The following is a 24234-nucleotide window of genomic DNA, read 5'->3' on the forward strand; positions in this document are numbered from 1 at the left end:
TCCCTGCAGTCTTTAACTTCTAACCAGTGGATCCTAAAACCAGCCCAACCTGTTACTAAGTTGAATTAGTAAATTCAGTCCTTCTGGACGATTCATTGAACGCTACCAGATCTATAACAAACCAGGTTTATGATGCATTGCAGGGGGCTCAGATTTACAACTGCTCAATGCCTGATGTTGTGTCTCCCCTCGGACTTCAGTGGAGTTAATTCGGATGCACACAGGCGTGAGAGCAGCATCAAGCCCCAAACATATTGCATTAAGTAGATCCTAGGAAACCCAATACGCTGTGATGCAGAAGAACTGCAAATAGCATTGTGGTACACAGCAGGCATAACATGTACTTGTCACATCAGGCCCTTTAGTCAGCCTACAGATCTGGGCTGTGTTTGAGCATGTTACAGGATAGTTAGCCATCCAACTGACACAACTTGCACTACCATCAGTGGGCTCTGGACTGGCATACATCACTCTACCAATATACCTCTCCCCCAGTGTGCCCAACGGTGGCCTTTGTGTGTGTGTGTGTGTGTGTGTGTGTGTGTGTGTGTGTGTGCACACGCACACCCATATGCCTTTCTTCTCCGGTGTGTCTGATTTTTAGGACATATTTTGGACAGATAGGAAAAGGCCCTGGTAGCTCTGCTCCTCCTTGTAATGACAGCTGGAGGAGAAAGTTGTGTTACAATGAATCTGAAATGTTTTTGATCTTCTCAAACAGAAGCTGATCCTCTGACTTCCACTGTGGTTTAGTAAAGACAGCCCAATCCATCGCCAAGTGCAATGATCTTTTCTTCATTCATTACAGTATCCAGACGGCCCTGGAATCTGCCTGTTTAAGAAGAGATAAGCAGGGCCAGTGCAAGGAAGTTACGTGCCCTAGACGAAACTTCCACCTTGCACCGCCCCCCCGCCCTGTGGCAGCTCCCCACCCCTGCTCTGCAATGAGGCCCTCCCCCCCCCCCGCAGGAGCTCCCCCCCCTGCCCTGAGGCACTCCCCCACATAGCAGCTCCCCTCCCAGGGAGCCGTGCGGCAGCTCCCCACCCCAGCTCACCTCTGCTCCGCCTCCTCCCCAAGCACGCCGCCCCCGCTCTACTTCTTCTCCCCTCCCAGGCTTGTGGTGCCAAACAGCTGATTGGCGCTGCAAGCCTGGGAGGCAGGAGAAGTGGAGTGGCGACCATGCACTCGGGGAGGGGGCATAGGAACGTTGTAAAAAAAATGTGGGGGCACCGCTCTTTGGCGCCCCCAAATCTTGGCGCTCTAGGCAATCGCCTAGTTTGCCTTAATGGTAGCACCGGCCCTGGAGATATGTAAGTGAACCCTAAGTTTTGCTGGCTGGTTAAAGCTTTTCACCTTTTTTGTGATATTGACTCATAGTTGTCAAAATCTCGTTTTCCAAGGAGATGTCAATACCTAGTGAAAATGTGATTGTGTTCATATTAGAGGTGCTTTGATTAGTTTCAGATGGAATTTCAGATGTATTGCCTTTACATAGCCTGCAGCTACATTGATCTTCCACATTTTCCCTAGATATTCTGCCTATAATCCAAGATAGATGGTCTCATTTTTTTTTCTTTGCCGGGTCTGATTTGAGAATATTAAACTGGTTTGTACTTTTAAAGGGAGTGAATCTCTTAAAGGGAATCAACCTATCACCATATCAGGAGTGGACACTAATGACCAATGAATACAGGGACCAAACCCCTAACATAGTGTGAAACCCTTTTGAAAGGTTTGTGTCCACCTCTGATACAGACCAGGAGGACTGGTTCAAATGTGTTTTACGATTAAAGCCAGCATCCCACAGCTGAACATACAGTAAATAAGATGGGGATTGTGTTTGCACACCACCAGGCTGGGTTACAGAGCATTTTCACCAGCATAAGGAGAAACAGCCATCTGAAGTGGCAATTGCATGAAAATCATGTTGCGCAGAAAAGTTTGTTTCATGTGCACTGAAAGCAGACTCTGAGCCAATCTGTGCTGATGTTGTGAAAGACCAGAACCCAGATTCTGTCATCTAAAGGTGCAAAAAAAAAATGATTAGGGATGAAGGGACCAATGCAGATCATAGAATCATAGAATCATAGAATATCAGGGTTGGAAGGGACCTCAGGAGGTCATCTAATCCAACCTCTGCTCAAAGCAGGACCAATCCCCAACTAAATCATCCCAGCCAAGGCTTTGTCAAGCCGGGCCTTAAAAACCTCCAAGGAAGGAGATTCTACCACCTCCCTAGGTAACCCATTCCAGTGTTTCACCACCCTCCTAGTGAAATAGTGTTTCCTAATATCCAACCTAGACCTCCCCCACTGCAACTTGAGACCATTACTCCTTGTTCTGTCATCTGCCACCATTGAGAACAGCTGAGCTCCATCCTCTTTGGAACCCCCCTTCAGGTAGTTGAAAGCAGCTACAAACAAAAGCCACCCCAAACTACCACCCTGAGAGAACCCATCTAGGTTTTAGTCATCTTTCCCCCACTTCATTTTTCATGTGCATGGCTTGGTTTGACCTGGGTCTGGAGCACAAATTCGGCAACACAGTGAGAGGCTGACATGTGGTTGTTTCCAGTCCAGGGAACCTGCGAAGCCAGGTGAAATAGCCTAGTCAGGATAAGGTTTTCAAATACCTGATTTGCCAGCTTACCTCAGCTTTCTTTGCTGTCTTTGGAGAAGGAGGGCATGCCAGAGTGAATGCAAAGTCAAATGGTTGTGTGTTCTGCTTACAGGGACAATCAGTCTAGCTTAGGCTCCACTCTAAGTCTGGAGCCAGAAGAAAGCATCAAATCCTGGATGGGGTCTTCAGTGGGCTGGTCATCACCTTCAGGTCCCAGTGTGGCTGGAAGTTTCTCAAGGCAATCCCTGGGCAGCCGCAGCACCCCGAGCCTGAGGTAAGAGCTGTCCAGAACTTTCTTAGACTAAAAAACCATCACTGGTAATGGGTGGTATGTGCTGCAAGTTGAGTTGTGAGAAACAGAGAGCTCACACCAAACATCCTCTGTAGAAACTTTAAACACTAAATGCCAAGTGCCACACACAGGAGGATGTACAAGGCACTGGAGCCAAGAAAACATAGATAGCCCTCCTAGGGCCTTCAGGAGCTGTAGCAGCCAGCTTGGAATCAGTTACTTCTTTTTAAAAAGCCATCCAGGTTTCTGATTTTGCGTGCTTTTAAACTTGGCAGATTGCAACAAGACAGCAAGGCGCCATTAGGCTAATGGTATTTTAAGGGTACAGTATTTCCTGGGTAAAGCTGCACTTCTGCATCTTGCCCTCCTAGAATTATAAAAGAGGCAGGTACAAAGTAACATCATCTCTTCCACACCAGTACCCTTCACTTGACCAGACCTCCAAAGCAATGACATTTAGTTGTGACGTAGGTTACTATCTGATGTTTATTTCTGATGATTGTTCATTGCCCTTTTAAATATAAGAGACTACATTCAGCTGGGTAAGAACTACTGACTGGTGAACGTTAAAAAGCTTTGGACTTTCTGTTCGGATCAATATCCAGAACTTTGAGTTACAATACGTTTGGGAAAACTTAAGACTAGTATTCAGAGTTCCCTGTTTCACGCAGTCTTAGTCACATCTTTATCTTTAGTACTCACCTCATTACTGCAGTATCATGTTAGGACAATGGCTCTCAACCTTTCCAGATGGCTGTACCTCTTTCAGGAGTCTGATTTGTCTTGTACTCCCAAGTTTCACCTCACTTAAAAACTACTTGCTTATAAAATCAGACATAAAAATACAAAAGTGTCACATCACAGTATTACAGAAAAATTGCTTACTTTCTCATTTTACCATATAATTATAAAATAAATTGATTAGAATATAAATGTTGTACTTACATTTCAGTGTATAGTACATAGAGCAGTATAAACCAGTCATCGTCTGTATGAAATGTTAGTTTGTACTGACTTCGCTAGTGCTTTTTGTAGCCTGTTGTAAAACTAGGTAAATATCTAGGTGAGCTGGTGTATCCCCTGGCAGACCTCGGAGAACCAACTGTGTTAGGAAGAACTCTGATTTCTCTACATAGATGCTCCCATTGCAATTGGTAGCTGCCTTAGCACTATTAGCAATGGGAATGTTATGTGAAGCAACTGAAAATGGTGATATTAAAGAGAGACAGAGGCATTTCCGAATGAGTTGGAAGACCATGACCTAACATGAGAGGATTTCACATTGCTTGTATTGGACACTGTAATAGACCCACACCTAGATGTTTATTTACAGTAATTGTGTGGCTACTCTCCTGCAGGTGAAATCCTGGCCTCACTGAGGTTAATGGGACTTTTCCCATAGACGTCAGTGGGGTCAGGATTTCACCCATAGCGCCTGTGCTCAGAAGCTTGGTGCAGGTGGAGATGGTGGCACGAAGAAAATGTGTGTGAATCAGTGGATGGACAGGCCATTTTTGGTCAGATCACCAAGCACGTAACAATACCGATCAATTCCACAAAAGGGAAAACAGGAATTGTGGCCCACAGCACAAACCAAACTACATTTTTTAATTTAGACTTCTTCCATGGTGCATTTCACCTCATTCCTTAGCACTTCACCAGCATGCCAGGGAGGGAAATATTATTGTCTCTGTTTTACAGATGAGGAACTGGGGCACAGAGAGTCTAAGTGATTTACCCAGCTCTCCTGAATCCCAGTCTACTGCTTTAAGCACAAGATCTTTCTTCTACTCTTGAAGCAGTTCAGCGGCTGTTTGACAGCCTTTGCAATGTAGGGCACGCTTATTTCAAGCCCTTCCATTTTGGATACTTGGTCAGATTTGCAGCAGAATGAAGTCGGCAATGGAAACCATATCTGGCAGCTGCCACTGAAATTTCTCTCTGTTTGACAGGACAAGGTAGGCCACATGGACATCTCATGTGTCACACACCATGTATACTTTGCTGAATGCTAATGAGAGGGGTTTGCCAAGCTCAGACTACTGCTGTTCCTTCTGTCAATGCAAAATAGCTTTGAAGTGTGTACAGACAGGATGGGCCCCATAGGAGAATATAGGAGGGAAAACTCAAAATCAAAAGTGCCGCTCTGTTCTCAGTGTGTATTGTTAGGTCTGGACTGGAGTGTGGTGCAGACACTGAATAGAATACATGGGACGAACCAGCTGTCTAAAAAGACAAATGTTATCTGTAGCTGGAAGGTAAATCCACGCCACGGACAGGCTTAACATTGCAGCAAGTTGTATCCAAAATAGCGCCCCAGTGCTTGTGATAAATGAACAAGAACAAGACAGACTTTGAGCAAGAACCACAGAAATGTCTACCATGGCATTTTTTAACCACATTTTGGAACAAACAAGCTATTATTTTTCTTCTTTGACAAAACTTTAAAAGTTCTACTTAGCAACAGAGAAGAACAAATAGTAAATACATGTCATGCGTCTGACGCAGTGGGCATTCATCCACGAAAGCTTATGCTCCAATACGTCTGTTAGTGTATAAGGTGCCACAGGACGCTTTGTCACTTTTTAGTATATACGTGGTTTTGTTACTGGATCTGGCAGAGGCCCATTTAATTGGTTCCTACTGGGCTTTTCCCGCTAGGTCTCACAAATAGTGGTAGCTGTCTATTGTCTCGTTTGGGGCTTAGTGAACAAGGGAAGCGCTAGAAGAAGAGAGAAGCTGTGATCGCACTTGTTGCAACCTTGGAGGAAGAAGCATGATGTCTTATAGAGAAATGGCCTCCGCTTCTGTGACTGATCTCAGCCCTGGCTTCACATGAGCAGCCGTGCTCGGGAGCCCCTGCACCTTCAGTTTGGCTGCAAGCTGCCTGTTCTTATGGAGTTGATAGCGCCTCTGATGGACACAGTCATGCCACTGGAGCTCAGCAGAGCTCGAGGTTCTCAGAGCAAGTGCACACTGAAGACACCTGGCCCAGGTGCTGATATTCTGATGACATCAACACGTTCTGCAGTCCCCTAATGGGCTGGCTCAGGTCTAACATTCTGCCCCATCGGAAAGTGTGCAGCAGGTGTTCACAATTTGCTTCAGAAAAGCTTGTTGTTTGTGGAGGCGTCAGGGATGGCGATATAGCCACAGCTGTGAAGCAAGAAGTAGGGAGAGATGTTTGGGTCTCTGTTTGCTAGTCAGACTAGTGCTGTGATGCCAGTGGCTTGTGTTTACCCTTTAGCAATCATGTGCCTTGTCAAAAGCTTTAGCTACAACTGGAGACACATGCAAACTCACCCATCTAGGCAGAGAAAAATGACGCACTGAATTATGTGCCATTGTACATTAAGTTATTGTCTGCATGACTCCATCTATGCCCCAGTTGGTGGTGGGAAGGTAAAAGGCTTACGGTCGGAGTGCTGTCTACTGCTGCTCACAGAGCCTCTCACGCCTGTTCCCACCATTTAATGGAGAGAAAAGAGGGAATGAACAACTCCTTCCATCTCTTGACTGCTTCACAAGAGTGCCTACCAGACCTTTTCCTGAGCAATGCACCAATAACTCAGCCAGAATCATTGTCGCCCATTCGGTGTGGACAGTGGAGGGCAAACTCTCAGGAGATGTGATTCTAATCTGAATGTAAAAGCAACTGCAGGTCCAAGTGAGAACCTAAACATAACTGCTGCAAGTGGCTTATTGCATGTCAATTGTTATTCAGTAATAAAACCGCACCAATGATTACTGGGCACCAGGATTGCCTTTTGAATCAGTCCCAATCACCACAGGTGGTGACATCTACTGATTTCACATTTATTTTTCTTTCAAGCCAGTGTATTTTTAAAACAGTAGCGGGAAAAAATCAATCAATTTGCAAACATTGCTGATGGATTCATCAAAGTGGCCTATCTGGCAAAGATATTTGATTACATTTTCAAATACTTGCTGTCTAACTAAAATATACACAATTTTGTATTTTGTTCAATATGCATGTTTGCATAACACACCAACTAATGAACTATTTTAGTCTGCTAAACTACTCAGAAGCAGCCTTCAGCAAGCACTCTTGGAAAGTTTTTTTCCAATCTTGTCTAGTTTGCAGGTACATGGAGGGGAACAGAGGAGACACCCATAGATGTTATTACACATGAATGTTAAAAATGGGGAGTTATCACACAATGGCAAAAGGGTACCAAAGATCACGAAGAATGTCTTGTCAAGTATGCATTTTACAAATATGTCTTGGTTTGACAGATCGCACCATCATTTAAGGTAGTTGCAATTTTATAGGCTGAAGAGTAGAGAAAAGAGGTGGAAACAGGAAAGTTACATTGTGGGGCATAATTGAGAGGTTAATACTGTTGTGTCATTAATTTTAATACATTATTTAAACCTCTGTAGAAAAGTGACCACCTAATCAGGTCAGGTACTATACAGTCATTGGCCCAGAGACTGTGAAAATGTTTCAGGCTACATTCTTTTCAACCTGTGGAGAAGGAAGCTCAGTGGGAGAGTGTGGTATTTAAGGTCAAACCATCAAATCAAAGAAGGTAGTTGGTTCCAAACCAGGATCAGTGGAATGTTAGATGAAAGCCGCTACTTCAAAAACACACTTCAAGCAGGATAATATTCCTTGATGTATTCTCTAGAGGTGATTTAAAGAGATAATGCAGTCTATCTGTGGATTTGTGTGCCATACGCTCACATGTTTACCACTGAGGGAAGATTTTATATTAAAGTGTATAAATGTCTGACATGTTAATTCTTGAAGAAAATGTAAACAAGCTGTAAGCAAGTTGGACAATGGCATATATAAGCAGCCAGACGGCTAGATACTTAACGTGGCTCACCTTGGCTCACAGCTGTAAGGGACTAGAAACTGAGGAAACTAGCCCCGGAAAAAGGTCGGAACATAAAACACACACAAAACGACATTAGCCAAGTGTGCAGCCTTTGCTTGCAGGGATAGAATTTATTCTTGGGAACAGGCCAGTTGAAACCAGAGAGAATCCTGACATGAGGAAATGCTACTCTGCGTGAGGAAGGGTTCAGAATTGGGCACCTAAGTGTTAAGGATTTGACTGAAACCCTCCAAATAGCCCTGGAAATGAAGACACAAGGTGGGCATCTTACTTGAAATTCCTCCCTGGTATTATGGGGATCTTCAGACAGACAGTGACTTTACATCTCAGATGTGAAGCACTTACATGGGCTGGATTTTCAGAAGTCCTCAGATCAAAGTCTAAGTCATTGCTTTGCCAGGAGCCCTGCGTGGGAGAAGGTGCATAGCTCCATTGGCCCAGGGGCTGCGTAGGGAAGGGAATCTCTCCCAGTATTTATTTGCAGTACTCCTCTCCCCAGATCAGCTGCACCCAGCCAAGCCTCTACCCACTCACCACCCACCTGCTTTCTCTAGCATACCCAGAACCAAGGCCAGGGAGACTATACATAAGAGATTTGTGTGTGCAGTGGGGCAAGGGAGGAGGTTACCCCCGGCACGTCTCATGCCCACACAATCCTTGGCACAATCTAGCTCCAAGTCGTTTTTGCTTATATTGTGCACATATCTTTTTCATTTCTGTATACAAAATTACCTGACTTTCAGACTGCAGTCATTGCAAAGTGGGGTTTAGTGCCTACATGATGTATAGTCACCCTGTAGTTGTGTGCAGCGTCTGATATGTAGCTACACGGAGTTTATGTGATTTTTCAAGATTAATACTGGTGTCTTCCCTGTAATGTTAAACACTCCATTCTTATTGTGCAGCGGTCTGAGCCCTGTGAATTCAGGTTTACATGGTAAAATAAATACAAACCAGAATTAATTTTCTGAAGAGCAAGTCCCCATGCAGCTAATATTTTAAATACCTTTTGTGGTAGTTTGAAAATGCCTTTCTGAGCCTTGTCTATTGCTGGTATGAAATGGAATTTAAAACCAATAAAAGCAATGGTTTGACTTAGGCATAGGTAATTGACACGAGTCCTTCATCAGAGAGCAGAGCATGCTTAGTGTGCAGAATTCTACTCTAGCATTGTATTTAAGAATGCTTTGATCTTCATTCCTATGGCTGCCTTAGGTCTTTGGTCCAAATTACTTAGGCGTAACTGCAAATGAATGGCAATAAATCAGAAATTATGGATTAAACTACATTATTGAGATGAACTGTGCTGGATTTATACTAAACGGGCCGCATTGGAGACTGTGGGCAGCACAGTATTTATCTCTATAGAGAGAGAAATAAAAGCAACATGTTGGTCCAGCCATGACCTAATTTCAAAGCAATCCTTTGCATTCAGGCTGGAAGAGATGTCACAATCTCGAGTCGTTCTAAAGTCCATGGAAAGGCAAAGTCCAAATCCTAACCTTATACCTGCAAATGGCCTCAGATAATCTAAGACTGAAGTACTAGGCAGGAAGCTGTATCAAATGAAAACAAACGGAAGATGATGAATCTAGTGAGTTAATGAGAAAGAGCCTATGTGTCTTGTCTCAGTTGATCTCAGTTTTATTAAGATTTTGCTTACATAAACCCCCAGAAATGAGAAACAAATCTACCTAGCATTCACTTCTTGCTAATATATGCGGGATAGTTTTCCTTTCCCGAACTAGCAGCTCCCAAAAGGGAGTGATATAAGGCTATTATATTCAGCCCAGTGTACAGAGATCAGGAATTTGATTAACTTTTTCTGTAATTCTCTGATATTAAGTATTTGGACAAAAATGGCTGTCAACTCTGAATCCCAGTAAATCAGAGACATCTCACAGTCGGAATAACATGTTAACCTTTTATTAGAAAGTGAATTCAAAACTATGTGAATTTACTGCATCCTTGGGTAACAAGGTTGAAATTGCTGAACTACAGAGCTTCTAAGCCCAGTATGCAGGAGATAGGGGACTATTCAGAGGGCCTTCACTTGGAGGGGTCAGTATCCAAACAATTCTGAACAGTCCCAGAGTGACTGGACACACACATAAAAATCATAACGGTTTTGGGTATTCGTCACATCCCTACTAGACTGAAGTTATACTATAGCAGTCATCTCTTACACTCTGGGTTCCTTGCAGATACCCTTCTGTGGGATGAAGGGTCTGTCTTTTCTCTAGGCCCATTGATTTGGTAACAAGCCCACTGCACCCTAGAAACGTAATGGTTCTCACAATGATGCATACTTGGAGCTTCATGGTGATGGTGGGGACAGAACTTTGACTGTCCTGCTGCAAAAGGAGCAGCTCCATCAGCTGTTACTAGTGTGTGGCCTGTGACATGTGGCTCTAGTTTCATGCAGTAGAGGGCAGGAGTGTTCAGGCATGCTCATTGCAATATTAGTATAGACTCTTCCAAGAGGAGTGATGACAAAATGGCACAATGTTTACGTTTGTCTGCAATGGTAATTTTGGCTCGACTGGCATCTGTGCCGGCAACCTGGTAGTAAATATTTACATTGCTCAAGCTTTAAATGTCTCTCTGCAAATACCAAAGATGAGTGCCGCCCAGCACTGGTGATTATGGGATCTGCAAAGACTTTCTGCAGACCTTGTTACAATAGGTGAGTGAAGCTACCTTCAGGAGCGAAGGGGAGGAGTAAGAGACACAGTTTCACTCAGTCTCTTTTCATGCCATAGGACAACTCTTCTTGACAAATGAGAGCTACTTGCTCTGGTCCCTCTGGTGCTAGTCTTCCTGCAGGGTCTTGTTTGGAAGCTGTCAGTTTCCTCTCTTGAAGCAGAGTTCCCCTTTCCCCAGATGATCTCAATGAGCTGTTACTAGTTTACAAGACGGCAGGAGTAGAAGACAGACATATATTTGTGACACTTAGCACATGCTATCTCATCTTGGGAACCTTGTGGCACTATTCACTGCAGCTACGCTGCCCTTGTGAATGCAAAGCATCCAAGGATTTCAATTCCAAGTCGATGGCTGATGAACATCCCTAGCTATTCTTTCCCCCTGGTGCCTCCTTAGCATTGGATAGGTGGGGGAGGGATAGCTCAGTGGTTTGAGCATTGGCCTGCTAAACCCAGGGTTGTGAGTTCAATCCTTGAGGGGGCCACTTAGGGATCTGGGGCAAAATCAGTACTTGGTCCTGCTAGTGAAGGCAGGGGGCTGGACTCGATGACCTTTCAAGGTTCCTTCCAGTTCTAGGAGATGGGATATCTCCATTAATTTATATTTATTTAATTTATTTATTGTTAGACCCTGCCATCCAAGGGAGTTCTTGGAAACAAAGCTTAGTCTCTCTCAGATGTGGTAGCACATATGGCAGCTACACTGACCACATAAAGCCATCAGCACAGCTCTCAATTGTAGCTCTTGAGCCTTGAGAGGACAGTGTCACACTTTCATGTCCATGAAAACAGATCAGGGTACATCCAATTGTTCTTAAGATCTTGTGGGGGCTCACTGTTCGTATCTGATGATAGTCAGAGCCTAATCCCAGATAATAAATTACTTTGAACTTTATAATTTATTTATATGTTTACTATCATAGGGAAAGAACCGCTTGAAGATGCACAAAAAAGGGAGATCACCTAGGTTTGGATTTCAGTATTTGAATATTCTTATTATATTAGAACTGGAGGTCTTGGAGCAGTCAGGAAATGGCCATGTTACTTATTTTATTTTAAAACATTATATTATCAAAAGGAAATAATTTCTATTAAAAACTTTATTGCCTTGCATTGATAGCATGACAGGAAAATTTCTTAGGGAAATTTGGACAAGTTCTTCTCTCTTACTTCCTTGGAGCTGTACTGGTTTTCATACATGCAGAACCAAGAGCATAATTTGGTCAATATTCTTTTTTCTCTGGACATGCATTGTATTGCAATGCAAGTGGGGATATTATGGTATAAATTATTTCAACTAGCATAATCATAATCATGTTAATTGCTGTGTAATCTTCACTAATTAGTGTTGTATGTCATTTGCTTTGGTGTGGATTGCACACTACAGAATTCTATTTGGCTTGCAAATGCTTTTAGATTTTTTTTTGTATCAGGTCTTAGTTTGCCTCTAATTTAGGCAAAGCATTTTCCGTGGTGTTTACAATGTTTTGCTTTGCAATTATAATATGCTTACAAATTGCGCTTCTTCTAGCACTGCCCAAAGCCCTAATTGAAACAATCAGAGAAACACACACACTGAGCTTAACTGACATTCAGAATGTAGCTGAAACCAGAAAAATATGAGGAAATACAGGGCTAAGGCCAACATGTCAAACATTTATTTCAAGCTCTGTGAGTTATTGATGACACTTCAGTCTTAAGATTTGAATTTACATACGAACAGGGTAACATTTCAGAATGGGAACTGACTATCTGTCTAGTACTTGTGCCCTGTAATGCAAAGTTCCTCTAAACCAGGGCCGGCTCCAGGCACCAGCTTACCAAGCAGGTGCTTGGGGCGGCCATTTCGGAGAGGGGCGGCACGTCCAGCTGTTCGGCGGCAATTCGGCGGACGGTCCCTCACTCCTGCTCGGAGCGAAGGACCTCCCGCCGAATTGCCGCTGCAGATCACCATCGCGGCTTTTTTTGTTTGTTTGTTTGTTTGGCTGCTTGGGGTGGCCAAAACCCTGGAGCCGGCCCTGCCTCTAACTCAGTGGTTCTCAATCAGGGGTACATGTACCCCTGGGGGTACGCAGAGGTCTTCCCGGGGGTACACCAACTCTTCTAGGTATTTGCCTATTTTTACAACAGGCTACAGAAAAAGGACTAGTGGAGTCAGTACAAACTAAAATTTCATACAGACAGTGACTGGTTTATACTGCTCTATATACTATTCATTGAAATGTAAATACAATATTTATATTCCAATTTATTTATTTTATAATTATATGGTACAAATGAGAAAGCAAGCCATTTTTCAGTAACAGTCTGCTGGGACACTTTTGGATTTTTATGTCTGATTTTGTAACCAAGCAGTTTTTAATTGAGGTGAAACTTGGGGGTACACAAGATAAATCAGACTCCTGAAAGGGGTACAGTAGTAGATTTGGTTGGGTGAGCATTTTATTTTTTGGGGTGATATTTCTTCTTTTCATGGCCAAAAAATTATGATGAGAATGGAAAATTTTAAAAACTGCAGTTAAATATGAGCTGTGCTTCATGAGTGTGCACTTGAACCATTGAAATCGGGATTCAGGCTTTTTTTACATGTTTCTTTTATTCAGTTAAAACATGTTTGGCTTAACAATGTGTCTTCTGTATTTTATTAGTTAGTGTGCTTATCTGTTAGGCTTCCATGGCTCTTAAGAGAAGGTGGCTCGTTTATGTTATATAACTGTATTAAAAAAAGATTGTGGGATTAAACTGTTTTCATTGATTCTGCAAATCTCATACTGTTTTTAGGCTGAAATGTGGTACGGCAGTGATCCCAGGTTAATGGGCTAAATTAGATTTGATAACGTCCTATTGCTTCCTCCTCTGGACCTTAATGTTACATGCCCAATGGCTGTTCAATCTGGCCACAATGAGAATTAATGCCTTTGCTATATTTATTTCTCAAAGCCAAAGGCCACAGCTGTTCATTGGCCTGCATTCCTGGGGGGACAGTACTGAGAGACAGCCCTGTGTGACCAGTGTATTGACACTCTAAAAAGCTTGGCAGTGGGGATGAGACTTGTCCGAGTGATGTTAGCAAGTCAGGCGTCTCTTCCATTTTCAGTCCTGGCTTTGCAACTCCCATAAACAGCCGGACAAACTCTGGCTGCACTCCCCTGTAATAAGATAGCCTGTGGTGAGGAGCATCTTGGGTGAAATCTCTTGATGAGTGTGAATTTCACATGGGTAACCCCATATTGCAGAGAGACGTGGGATTTACTGCAGAGAGGGGTGCTTTTTCAACAGACGTTTTACGCATAGTTTCCATGCTTGGCTTGCATGCTTCTAAAGCAGCCGCTGTGACATGAAAGCTCGTCATCATGGTACATCCATTCCAATCCCTGGTGGGCCCAGTGCACTCTTAGGCCATCTGTCCAGCCACTTGTGTCACTCCCTTTACAAAGGAAGCCAGCGTTTCATTGCAGGCCCTTGGCATCGCTGCGTTCACAATCGTGTTTATTCTGTAGCGGAGCAAAGCCGGGAAACAGGAGCAGAAGATCATTGCACAACTCTTTATTAAACGAGCTCCCAGAATGCACAGCATATGGACGCTTTGAATGAAATATATCTAGAACTGTGCTGAATTGTCCATCTTCATGAGATACTCATCTCATTAACATGTGGGTCTCCGTGCTCATCCTCTCTCTTCTCTGGCACATTTCCAAACACCCACCTGAACTGGGATAGGTGATCCTGGCTTTGTCTCTTGTGAGGCGAATCAGGCACACACACAGACATCCAGGGATGTGCTTCCCATTGGCCTAGCTCTGCTTCTGTCGCCGTCAGAGGGAGGTTTCCCTTTGCTTTCAGTGCAGCTAGGTCTGTGCTGAGTACTTCTGAAAATGCCACTCCTTGCTGCCACGCTTTCAGTCTGACAGTGGGTTTTCGGGAAGGCAGCACTGGTGTGCGGAGGGGAGATTTCCCTTTCCATGGATTTTGGAGATAAGCCTAGGAAGGTGGGGAGGTGAACAGCAGGGTGAGAGACAAGCGATTTACGCTATAGGACAATGTTAGCACAAGAACCACGGGGGATAAACTGACCGCGAAGAAGGTCACTGGAAATGAGAAGGAGGTTTCTAACCACCCAAGGGGTCATTGTTCTGGAAAAACCTCCCCAAAGCAAGAGTGAGGAAAAACAACCGAACTGGTTTTAAGATGGATCTTGACAAATTTATGGATGAAACTGACAGGGCTGCCTGTGAGAGAAGGGGCTGGACTCGATGACCAAGAAGGTCCCATCCAGAAGCACATCCCCTGTTCCTAAACTTTCCCCTTTGCTTCCAATCAGTTTTCAGATCACTGAGAAATGAATTGTGGGAATTGAGCCCAGCGCTGCTACCTGGCTGTGCATTTCAGAGTAGGGTCACTGGCTCTACAGCGTCAGGCTTGGCCCAGAGCCCATATGAATCCCGGAAGGAAGGTATCTCTGGTGAATGTAGAGGTTCCAGCATCCTAGACAGAATTTCAAACTGGCTGTTCTTTGGTCCTGGCGGGAAAATAAAGATGATATGACATCACTATTAGTGGGAATGTTCCTAGAGACAGTATATCAACCCAGTAATCAGAAATTTGTTACAAGGGAGAAATTAGCCTCTGGTATGCAAAGTGCTTTCTCAGAATGTAATTAATTGTAAATGAAATTTAGTCTCAGTCTCTGTGTGTGGCTGGAGAGCCAGGGTTGAAGCCTCTTTTAATAGTCCCTACATCAAATCAAGATAACGGATAATACAGAGAACCGCTTCAGAGCCGGAGAAATGTCAGCGTAGCACAGAACTTCTCAGTGCTGGACGGCAACAAGAACCTAGGGACATTTCATTCAGGAGGACAGGACCTCTTTGGCATGCAGCACTTCGTAACTGCTTGCTAAAGGCATATCAGCTTCCCCTCTGCTTTCTCTGGATAAAATGCAGTGCAACATACTAATCTCGGATACAAACATTACTAGATTGCTCGACATAATAGTAAGCACTGTCACAGTATGAAAGAGGCCAGTTAGATTTCCTTGACAGTAGCTATGATAAAGGATCAATGTATAGTAGGAGGTGGTAATCTGTCTTGATTGAATTCCAGCTTCTACCAGTTTGTTTACAGATAAATTCAGAGGTGCAGCAGATGGTGGTAGACCTGCAGGGATATTCAGCACATGGACAGATCAAAAGTTTTAACTTATGTCATTATAATTTGATAAAATTCTGGCAACTGAAACCAGCATCCTAGAGAAGACTTGTCATAATGCAGGACTGGGGAGCAAAATACAGGCTGATTCTGCCACTGTGCTCAAACTAAAAATGCCTGCAGCATGCAGAGCAGCAAGGCCGATGCTGACCAGGTTTACATCACGCCCCCTGATGGCGCACACTTTCTAATTGAAAATCTGTTTAGATTAACTCAGTGGATGAATTGACTGACTGCAGTGCGTGTGGGCTGCTAATTCTTTAAGGGTACTGGCTCTTTACTACTAAGACAGCTGAATTCCTCCAATGCCCACACTCATTACACTCCAGCGAGTCAATCTCTTCTAATCTAACACCTTTGTCCTTGTTGAGCTGGAAGGGACCTTGAGAGGTCATTAAGTCCAGCACTGAGGCAGGACCAAATATACCTAGGCCAGCCCTGACAGGTATTCGTCCAGCCTGTTCTTAAAAACTTCCAGTGACGGGGATCCCACACCCTCCCTTGGAAGCCTGTTCCAGAGTTTAACTACCCTGAGAGCTAGAAAGTTTTTCCTACTATTTAACCTAATCTGCCGATTAAGCCCATGACTTCTTGTCCTGTCTTCAGTGGACATGGAGAATAATTGACCCCTGTCCTCTTTAGAACAGCCCTGAGCATATTGGAAGGCTGTACTCCGGTCCCTTCTGTGTCTCAAGACTGAATATGCCCTATTTTTAAAACCTCTCCTCATCGGTCATTTCATCATTGTTGTTGCTCTCCTCTGGACCCTCAGCAGTTTGTCCACATCTTTATTAAAGTGGGGCACCCAGAACTGGACACAGAACTTCAACTGAGGCCTCACCAGTGCTGAGTGGGATAATTACCTCCTGTGTCTTACATACGACACTCCTGTTAATATACCCCAGAATGATATGAGCCTTTTTCGCATCTACATCACGTTGCTGACACATATTCAATGTGTGATCTACCATAATCCCCAGATTCCTTTTAGCAATACTGCCACCTCGCTAGTTATTCCCCATTTTGTAGCTGTGTATTTGATTGTTCCTTCCTAAGTGCACTACTTTGCATTTGTCTTTATTGAATTTTATCTTGTTGAATTCTGACCAATTCTCCAGTTTGTCAAGGTTGTTTGAATTCTCCAAAGTGCTTGCAACCCTTCCCAGCTTGGTGTCCTCCGCAAATTTTATAAGCATGCTCTCCACTCCATTATCCAAGTCATTAAAAATGCACTAGGGGCAGGGAGATTTTGCCCCCTGCAGGGCGTATCTGATGCCATAGTCTGCATTTCCCCATGTCTGCAGCATCATTTCTAGTTCTCATAGATAGGGGCATACTTGTGAGCTGTTCCATTACTAGGCACTCTTGCCTGAAATGCCAGGGTTTTAAGGGCAGTAATGTTAATGAGGCGTTCTTTAGTCCATGTGAGTATCATCTAACCTTCCAACTATCACAGCAGGACAATCTGTACAATTGGTGAGAGGTGGCTCATGGGGTTGAGCTCCTGGCATCCATGGTGGAGAGACTGATTGGGCTGGAGGTGGCTGCTGGGTGTGACCAGAATCCTTGCTTCCTGCTCGGGGAGCGAGAACGACTGTTGGCTGCAAGGAGCCCAGGGTACCGGGCGCTGGGAGGAAAGGTGCCACCGCCATGCAGTGTTTCCTTACTGCACAAGACCTTGCTGCTGTTGTGCTAAACCACATTCATTATTTGCATTTTAATGTCAAAACCGATCAGGCCCTGTGCTAACGCCCCAGGCAGCAGATGCTGCTTTGAATTAACAGGGCTTTGCTCCTTTGGCATTCGTACCCTGCAGTGCAGCCCCATTGCATCACTGTTCTGTGTGTCTTTGCTTTGGATTTGTGTCGCTCTTGTGCCTCGCTACACAGATGATTGTTTCATAAGCAAAAATGTGATATCCAAGTCCTAGGTCACAGCACAGAGCATCGTGAGGGTGATCCTAGTGCACCTCCGTTGTCTTGAATTGGCACAGCAGATAGACCTAGCCTGGGAGCCTGGCTGCTTGGGAGCCAAGCCACTGTTTGCAATGGGTTGCTTTGTTTTTAAACACATAGAACACAGTTTGGATATGACCTCACAGGCAGAACGTCCTTCTCCGAGTCCCATTTGCCCATTTACAGACCTTAAGGCCAGAAGGGACCACCCTGATCATCCAGTCTGACCTCCTGTAGAACACAAACTGCAGAGCCTCACCCAGCCACTCCTGTAATAGACCCCTCACCTCCGGCTGAGTTACCGACATCCTCACAGCGTGATTTAAAGACTTCAAGTTACAGAGAATCCACCACTTACTCTAGTTCAAACCAGCAGTGACTCATGTCCCACACTGCAGAGAAAGGTGAACCTTTCCCCCCTCCCTCCAGGTCTCTGCCAATCTGACCTGATGGAAAATTCCTTCCCTACCCCAAATATGATGATTAGTTAGAGCCTGAGCATGTGGGTGAAACCCACCTCCAGACATCTGGGGGGAAATTCTCTGTCGGAACTCAGAGCCCTCCCCATCCAGTGTCCCATCTCTAGCTGTTGGAGAGTTTTGCTAATAGCAGTCACGGTTGGGCCATATGCCATTGCAGGCAACCTCATCATACCATCCCCTCCAAAAACTTATCCATTTCAGTCTAGGTTTTTTTGCCCCCAGTTCTCTCCTTGGAAGAAGAACTTCTTGGTGGCCAGTTTATATCCCTTTGTTCTTGTGTCAGCATTGACCCTTAACTTAAATAACTCCTCTCCCTCCCGGGTGGTTAGTCCTTCGATGTATTTGTGGAGAGCAATCATATCTCCCCTCAGCCGTTGGCTGGTTGGTTAGGCTAAACAAGCCAAACTCCTGAAGTCTGCTCTCCTGAGGCAGGTTCTCCATCCTCTGACCATCACTGGAGCCTTTCTCACTGCTCAGGATCTTCCTCACAAGGAGGTTACAAAACTGAAGGCTTTGTGTGAAGGAGCTGCTGCAGGAGCTGCATTATAAATGAGCCAGGTGCACCTAGAGAGCAGGAGCGCACAGACCATTTCACAGAGGCCGTTGTAAAAAGTCACTTTAGCTCTTCCATACCCAAGGTGGGATGGTTCCTCTGAGCCTGCAGAAGCTATGTTTATTCATCAGGAAAAGAGGCACAGATGTTGCTGTTGCCAGCGTGGAGTTTTTAAGCACATTGATTATTCCAGGGTGCATCTATAAATATAAATGTTTGAACAGTACATGTTTTTAATGAAGTCTTTTTTTTTCAGGATCTCAGCAGAACAGAAATGATTGTTGTCAGTTTCAGTGGCGGGGGAGATGCTGCCCCTGGCAGCTCCAGTTTCTGTGTTTATTCCCCCCCCCCCCCCTTCCAGCTTTTCCCACTAAAAGAAAAAGTCTAACGACATATTTTGTCAGCAATTCACAGAAATTCTGTTGACAAACAGTAGATGGAGTGGTCAAAAAATCCCATTGCTATGGGGCACTAGGACCCAGAATTGCATAGCGTAGGAATTGCCATTCCGAACTGGGCAAATGATCCGTCTTTGTTGGCGTCCTGGCCAGTAGGAGATAACAAAGTGCACATCTGTCCACTTTGGGATTTGCCCTGGAGAATGCTCTGCTGACCCCAGACAAGGAGTGGTTGGCTTGTGCCATAAGGCATAAGATTTTATAATAGTTATACATTTTTTATTCTAGCTATTGTAACTGGGGATGATTTTATTATCCATATAAATGTCTATGTCTATACGCAAAAAGAACAGGAGTACTTGTGGCACCTTAGAGACTAACACATTTATTAGAGCATAAGCTTTCCGAAGAAGTGGGCTGTAGTCCACGAAAGCTTATGCTCTAATAAATGTGTTAGTCTCTAAGGTGCCACAAGTACTCCTGTTCTTTTTGCGGATACAGACGAACACGGCAGCTACTCTGAAATATGTCTATACGGCATTCTACAATTCAGAATCCTACTACTCCGTTTCAGTGGTATCTTGTGGCAATGAGTCCCAGTGGTTGATAAAAGAGACCATTTCGTATACAACACAGTGTTATCTGAGTCACCTTTCAATTCTGCTGAACATCCCTTTGTTCTGGTACTGTGAGAGAGGCTGAATAGGGGCACTCGATCTGCTCGCAGTGTGTATATACCTCCGTCATGTCAGCTCCCGGCCTTGGAGTGACACTGGCAGGGAAGAGGCATTTAGCCATCAGACAGTTGCTCTCTCTCATACGTGGGCTTCAGGGTAGAGTCTTATGAATGGGGCCTTGATCTTCTTCTGGAGTAGAGGGAAGGGAGACTGTTGGTGGCTCTGGATCCCATCTAGTTTAGAGCCGCTTGTTCTGAGGACCTGTGTCTGCAGCGAGGTGTGTGGAGCTGCACCCGAAGGGGTTAATTTGGACCCTAGAGCAGAGCCCAGTACATTGTTCTTTGCACATTTGGCTTCAGCCCTAGGCTGAGCCCAGTTAAGTGCTCTTGTGTTAGGTTAAACGCAGCGCTAAGAATGAAAGCCGTGCTGTTCCTCAGCAGTGACTCACAGCCGTGCGCGACGCAGGTTTCGTTCTCCCCAGCGGGGGCCGTGTTTTCTTCAGCCAGTGGGCGCGGTCACTCTGCAGGCACCTACACACCAGTGCTGTCACTCGGCCCCCGGGTCACGTCACCTGCTCGCTGACAGGGCCTGTCTAAAGCCAGGAATCAGCCTGAGGCAGCAATAGGTCTCCGTGAGTGGTTGTGCTTGGAGGCTCCATGGGGGAGCCCCTGCTTTGCCCCTGCCCCACAGCTCAAGCTTTGGGCTCACCCCACACGATCCAGTCCAGGAATCCCAGTTCTTCTCGGAGCGCTCGTGTTGGGAGACGTTTGGTCATTCTGTCTTCTCGTTACCGGCCGTCTCAAGAGACATCTTTAGGCTCCGGTTGAAAAGCGAGCCGGCCTGAGAACAGACGGCAGGCCCCTCTGCACTACAGGACTCTGGCAAGCTAGCGTGAGCTGAAGAAGGGGAAACTCCAAACCACTCTGATTCAGGATAAACCACAGAGCTCGAGCAAGGGGGCCAAAGCAGGCAGGGTGGAAGGGTAAGCCCTTTACGACAGCCGGCCTAGACTCCACCAACCTTGGGAAGGACCAGTTGTACCCCATGCTGTAGGGCCTGCATGCAGGAATGAATAGGCCAGACGGTCACAGCAGGGGAAGGTGCGCTGTGCAAGTGGCACAAGCCGATGGGTTTAAACAAAGAATGTAATTTCCACTGAGTTCTGTGCAGGGAGCTGGGAGTGCTGGGCACCGCCTCCTAGCAGGATGGCTGGGTGGTGTTTGCTTTTACTTTTCAAGCTGCCAGAATCTGCTCACTTGGCTATTTTTAGGTGCCCAGGAACTGGGGGAGAAAAAGTAGAGCCATATGTCAAGAGCGCTGTTATCAGGAGAGGACAAAGCCCCAGGACTATGCCATGCTGTGAGGAGCACTGCTACAGCACCTTGCAGAAAAGCTTGCAGACCTCGAGCAACCTGTTCATTTCCCATCGGAAAAGACTGGCTGGGTAGAAAATCCACATAGGTCAGCACTGTGTGCAGAGAAGACATGACACGTGTTTTCTCAATATAGTCCTTGCTGTTTCATTACTTTAGAAACTCACTTGCAGCTTAAACTGATTTCCAAGTACAGTGTGACTTGTCAAAAGTGTCACAATGGGCCGACTCAAGGGTTTGCAGAAGAAAGAGACGATGTTTGTTTCCTCGTAAATGCAGCATGATAAATCTTGAGCCCTCCTTGAGAAGAGTGTACCCTCTGCATAGACTGAAGTGCAAGGCATGACTTTGTTAATCCAGTCTGTACAAGGTCTGGTTCATTCTCTCTTCCCAGTGATCCTTAAACCAGCTACATCCTCAGTCCTCAGTGCTAATCTCCCCAGGGACTGATCTGTGAGCAGCAGGTGCTACCCGTTCTCGCTCCCTTACTGGATTCCTCTTGGTCTAACCTGTTTGCTTGCAATGTCTCTGGTTCCTGATGTGACTCTGGTTTCTCCTTTTCCCTCCCTGTGACATTACCAGGGTGCAAGGTGCCTTTTACATTGCTTCACTGTGAGAGCAACCACTTCTGGTCAGCTCACACACAGCCTCTAGCTTGAAAATTACTCCCAGCTGAATTACATGAATGCTCTGACCAGTCAGTCATGAATTACATGATACCAGCAAATTCCCAGTCCTAGACTTTCCCCCAGAAATGTGTGTCTTGTACTGTCCAGCACTCTCCTTCTGGATAATACAAGCTCCTAGAAAGTCCATCATTTCATCAATGGAAAATGCGATGCACAAACCCTATTATCTCAAGTGAAGATTCCCAAACACGTCAGTCCAAACACACTTGTTTAGATAAACATTAAAACAAGTTTATTAACTACAAAAGAGATTTTAAGTGATTACAAGTAATGAGGCATAAAAGTCAGAATTGGGGTACAAAGAAAATAAAAGATAAAATGTGAAGTAATACCTAATTTAGCAAGCCAAATGAATTCAAAGCAAAGGTTTTCCTCATCACATGCTCTTTGAAGTCTTTTACTGGCTGGAAGCCTCCAAACCAGGACCCCTCAGTCAGTTCAGTGTTCTTTCAGGTGCTGTTGATGGCATGAGCAGAGAGAAAGGGAGGAGAGAGAGGTAATTTTTGTTGTGTGTTCTCTATTCTTATATCTTTTTCTCCTCTTTGAGGATTATCTCCAGCTGGAGTTCAGGTGACAGGAGGTCTGTGGGACAGGACCTCCAGCTGTTTCTTTGCCAATATTTAAATTTCTTGCTTATACCCTTCTTCCTTTCAAAGAATGCCCACTTAACTAGGTGATAGTCTACTTGGCTTTGTTGACACCTAGCTTAGGTGTTAGTTCATCTTTTTTTCCTGAGGAACTGGTTTGTGCCTCTAAACTTGGAGCATGCTACAGCAATGTTATACAGTAGAATCTTGTAACTTTACATACAGTGTTGATACACATATTTTATGAGGACAGTAATGTTCAGCAGATTATGAGTTTTCAAATGATACATCACAAGGCATGCTTTGTACAAAATTTCTCATAGTCCTGTAAAAAGGGTGAACATAAGAGTATAGCCTGTCACACCCTCCCAAAGCCCATTGCATGTATTTGCAGCTGGGTTTTCTTTGGAGGTGTTTGCACAGGATTACTTCACTTCTGTTGTCTGAGGGCACATGTTGTTATAAAGTTCTGCAGGACAAGACACAGGGTGACTGTTGCTGCCCTCGGATAACAGTACAGAAGCAGGGTGCATAGGTTTGCTCCGGGTGCAATAACCTGACAGACACTGAAATACAGACAGACCACTCCTCTTCCACACAGAGCAGTTAATTTGGGAGGCATGTTCCTGTCTGTGCTAGGAGAATGATTTCCCTTCATTTTAGTGTGTGTGAAATCCAGAGTCCTTTCTGAGAGTGCTTTGGAGGAACGGGAAGAAGCTGAGCATGTCCGCCCCATGGTAAGGAGCAGGGAAGAGACAGGAAACAGGGCCCTGTTGTGCTCTGGGAGGAGTGGAAATGCTGTTAAAAAGGCTAGAATGATGCAATTCTGCCCTTCTCACTCACACGGCTGTTGTGACTACATTGTTGCTTGTGTCCAAACTCAGAAAACAAGCCTGGAGCCATAGGTCAGATGCTGACTGCTGGCTATAACAGAATGGCAGAGGGGAAGGCTAGCTTAGTTGCCTAATACTTTCCACAGGTTTCGGGCAGCTGTTACTAGTCTGGAATGAAATTCACCCCAGCAGAACAGGTCAGGCATGAGGCCTAGGCACTGCTTAAGGTTGAAGTGGGGCATTGGCTGCAGAGGTGGATTTCACTCTTGCTCGTTAGGGCACAGTGCTGAAACTGTTCTTTCCAGGCAGTTTTGGCTTATGCCGAGCTTAGACTACAGCACTTGCTATCACGAAGATCGCAGCCCAGAGACGTCAAGTCCGTCTTCGTTTGGAGATGCAGAACTCGGAATTCGCTCTCTATCCCTGCACCCCCTGAATCCCGTTTACAGGCTCTGTGCTGCTTTCACTCACAACGCTTATTAAGATGTACAATGGCAACTGATTGAGCATCAGATCTCTTAACTCATCCCATCACCCCTCTGGATGGCGTCAAGTAGCGATTATCACTGAATGTTAGTAGGTTTTAGCTTAACCTCAGATGACACAAACCCTAGAGCAGAAATATTTATATTCTATATTATTGGCAGTTAAGGTTAGTGGAGCAACAAATGCTCTGATTGATTTCCCTATCCGTTGTGCTCTGTGGAATGCCTACAGAGAGCAACAGGTTTTTCCTCAAAGGGTGCAGATTAGTAGGATTTGGAACTATTTTATTAGTGTGATGATAGGATGGGATTGCTTGTGATAAGGGGCAGGGCTCAGCAGCCCCGGGGTTCACTTCCGGGTTCTGTTTTATGCTCCTAAAATCTCATGCTTCAGAGTTTCAGCTGGCCATCTGCAGGGGTCAGGAAGGGACTTCCCCCCCGACCCCCATCAGGGATGGCCACAGCTGGTGATGGGATATTGGGCAGGGCAGACCAGGGCTCTGAGGTGGCAC

At 45.0% G+C, this 24234-nt stretch overlaps 1 protein-coding gene across 5 annotated transcripts in view; it reads left to right on the top strand.

Moving 5' to 3' along the window:
• MYO18B (myosin XVIIIB) overlaps positions 1-24234 on the top strand; it is a 203156-nt gene that overhangs the window by 170785 nt on the left and 8137 nt on the right. For all 5 annotated transcript variants that reach the window (XM_054006610.1, XM_054006612.1, XM_054006608.1 and 2 more), the window contains one exon: positions 2733-2894. In XM_054006610.1, the coding sequence (XP_053862585.1) occupies positions 2733-2894 (162 nt within the window). The remainder of the gene's footprint in view (positions 1-2732; positions 2895-24234) is intronic.

This window comes from Malaclemys terrapin, chromosome 16 (assembly GCF_027887155.1).
Source record: "Malaclemys terrapin pileata isolate rMalTer1 chromosome 16, rMalTer1.hap1, whole genome shotgun sequence".
Classification (NCBI taxonomy): domain Eukaryota; kingdom Metazoa; phylum Chordata; order Testudines; family Emydidae; genus Malaclemys; species Malaclemys terrapin.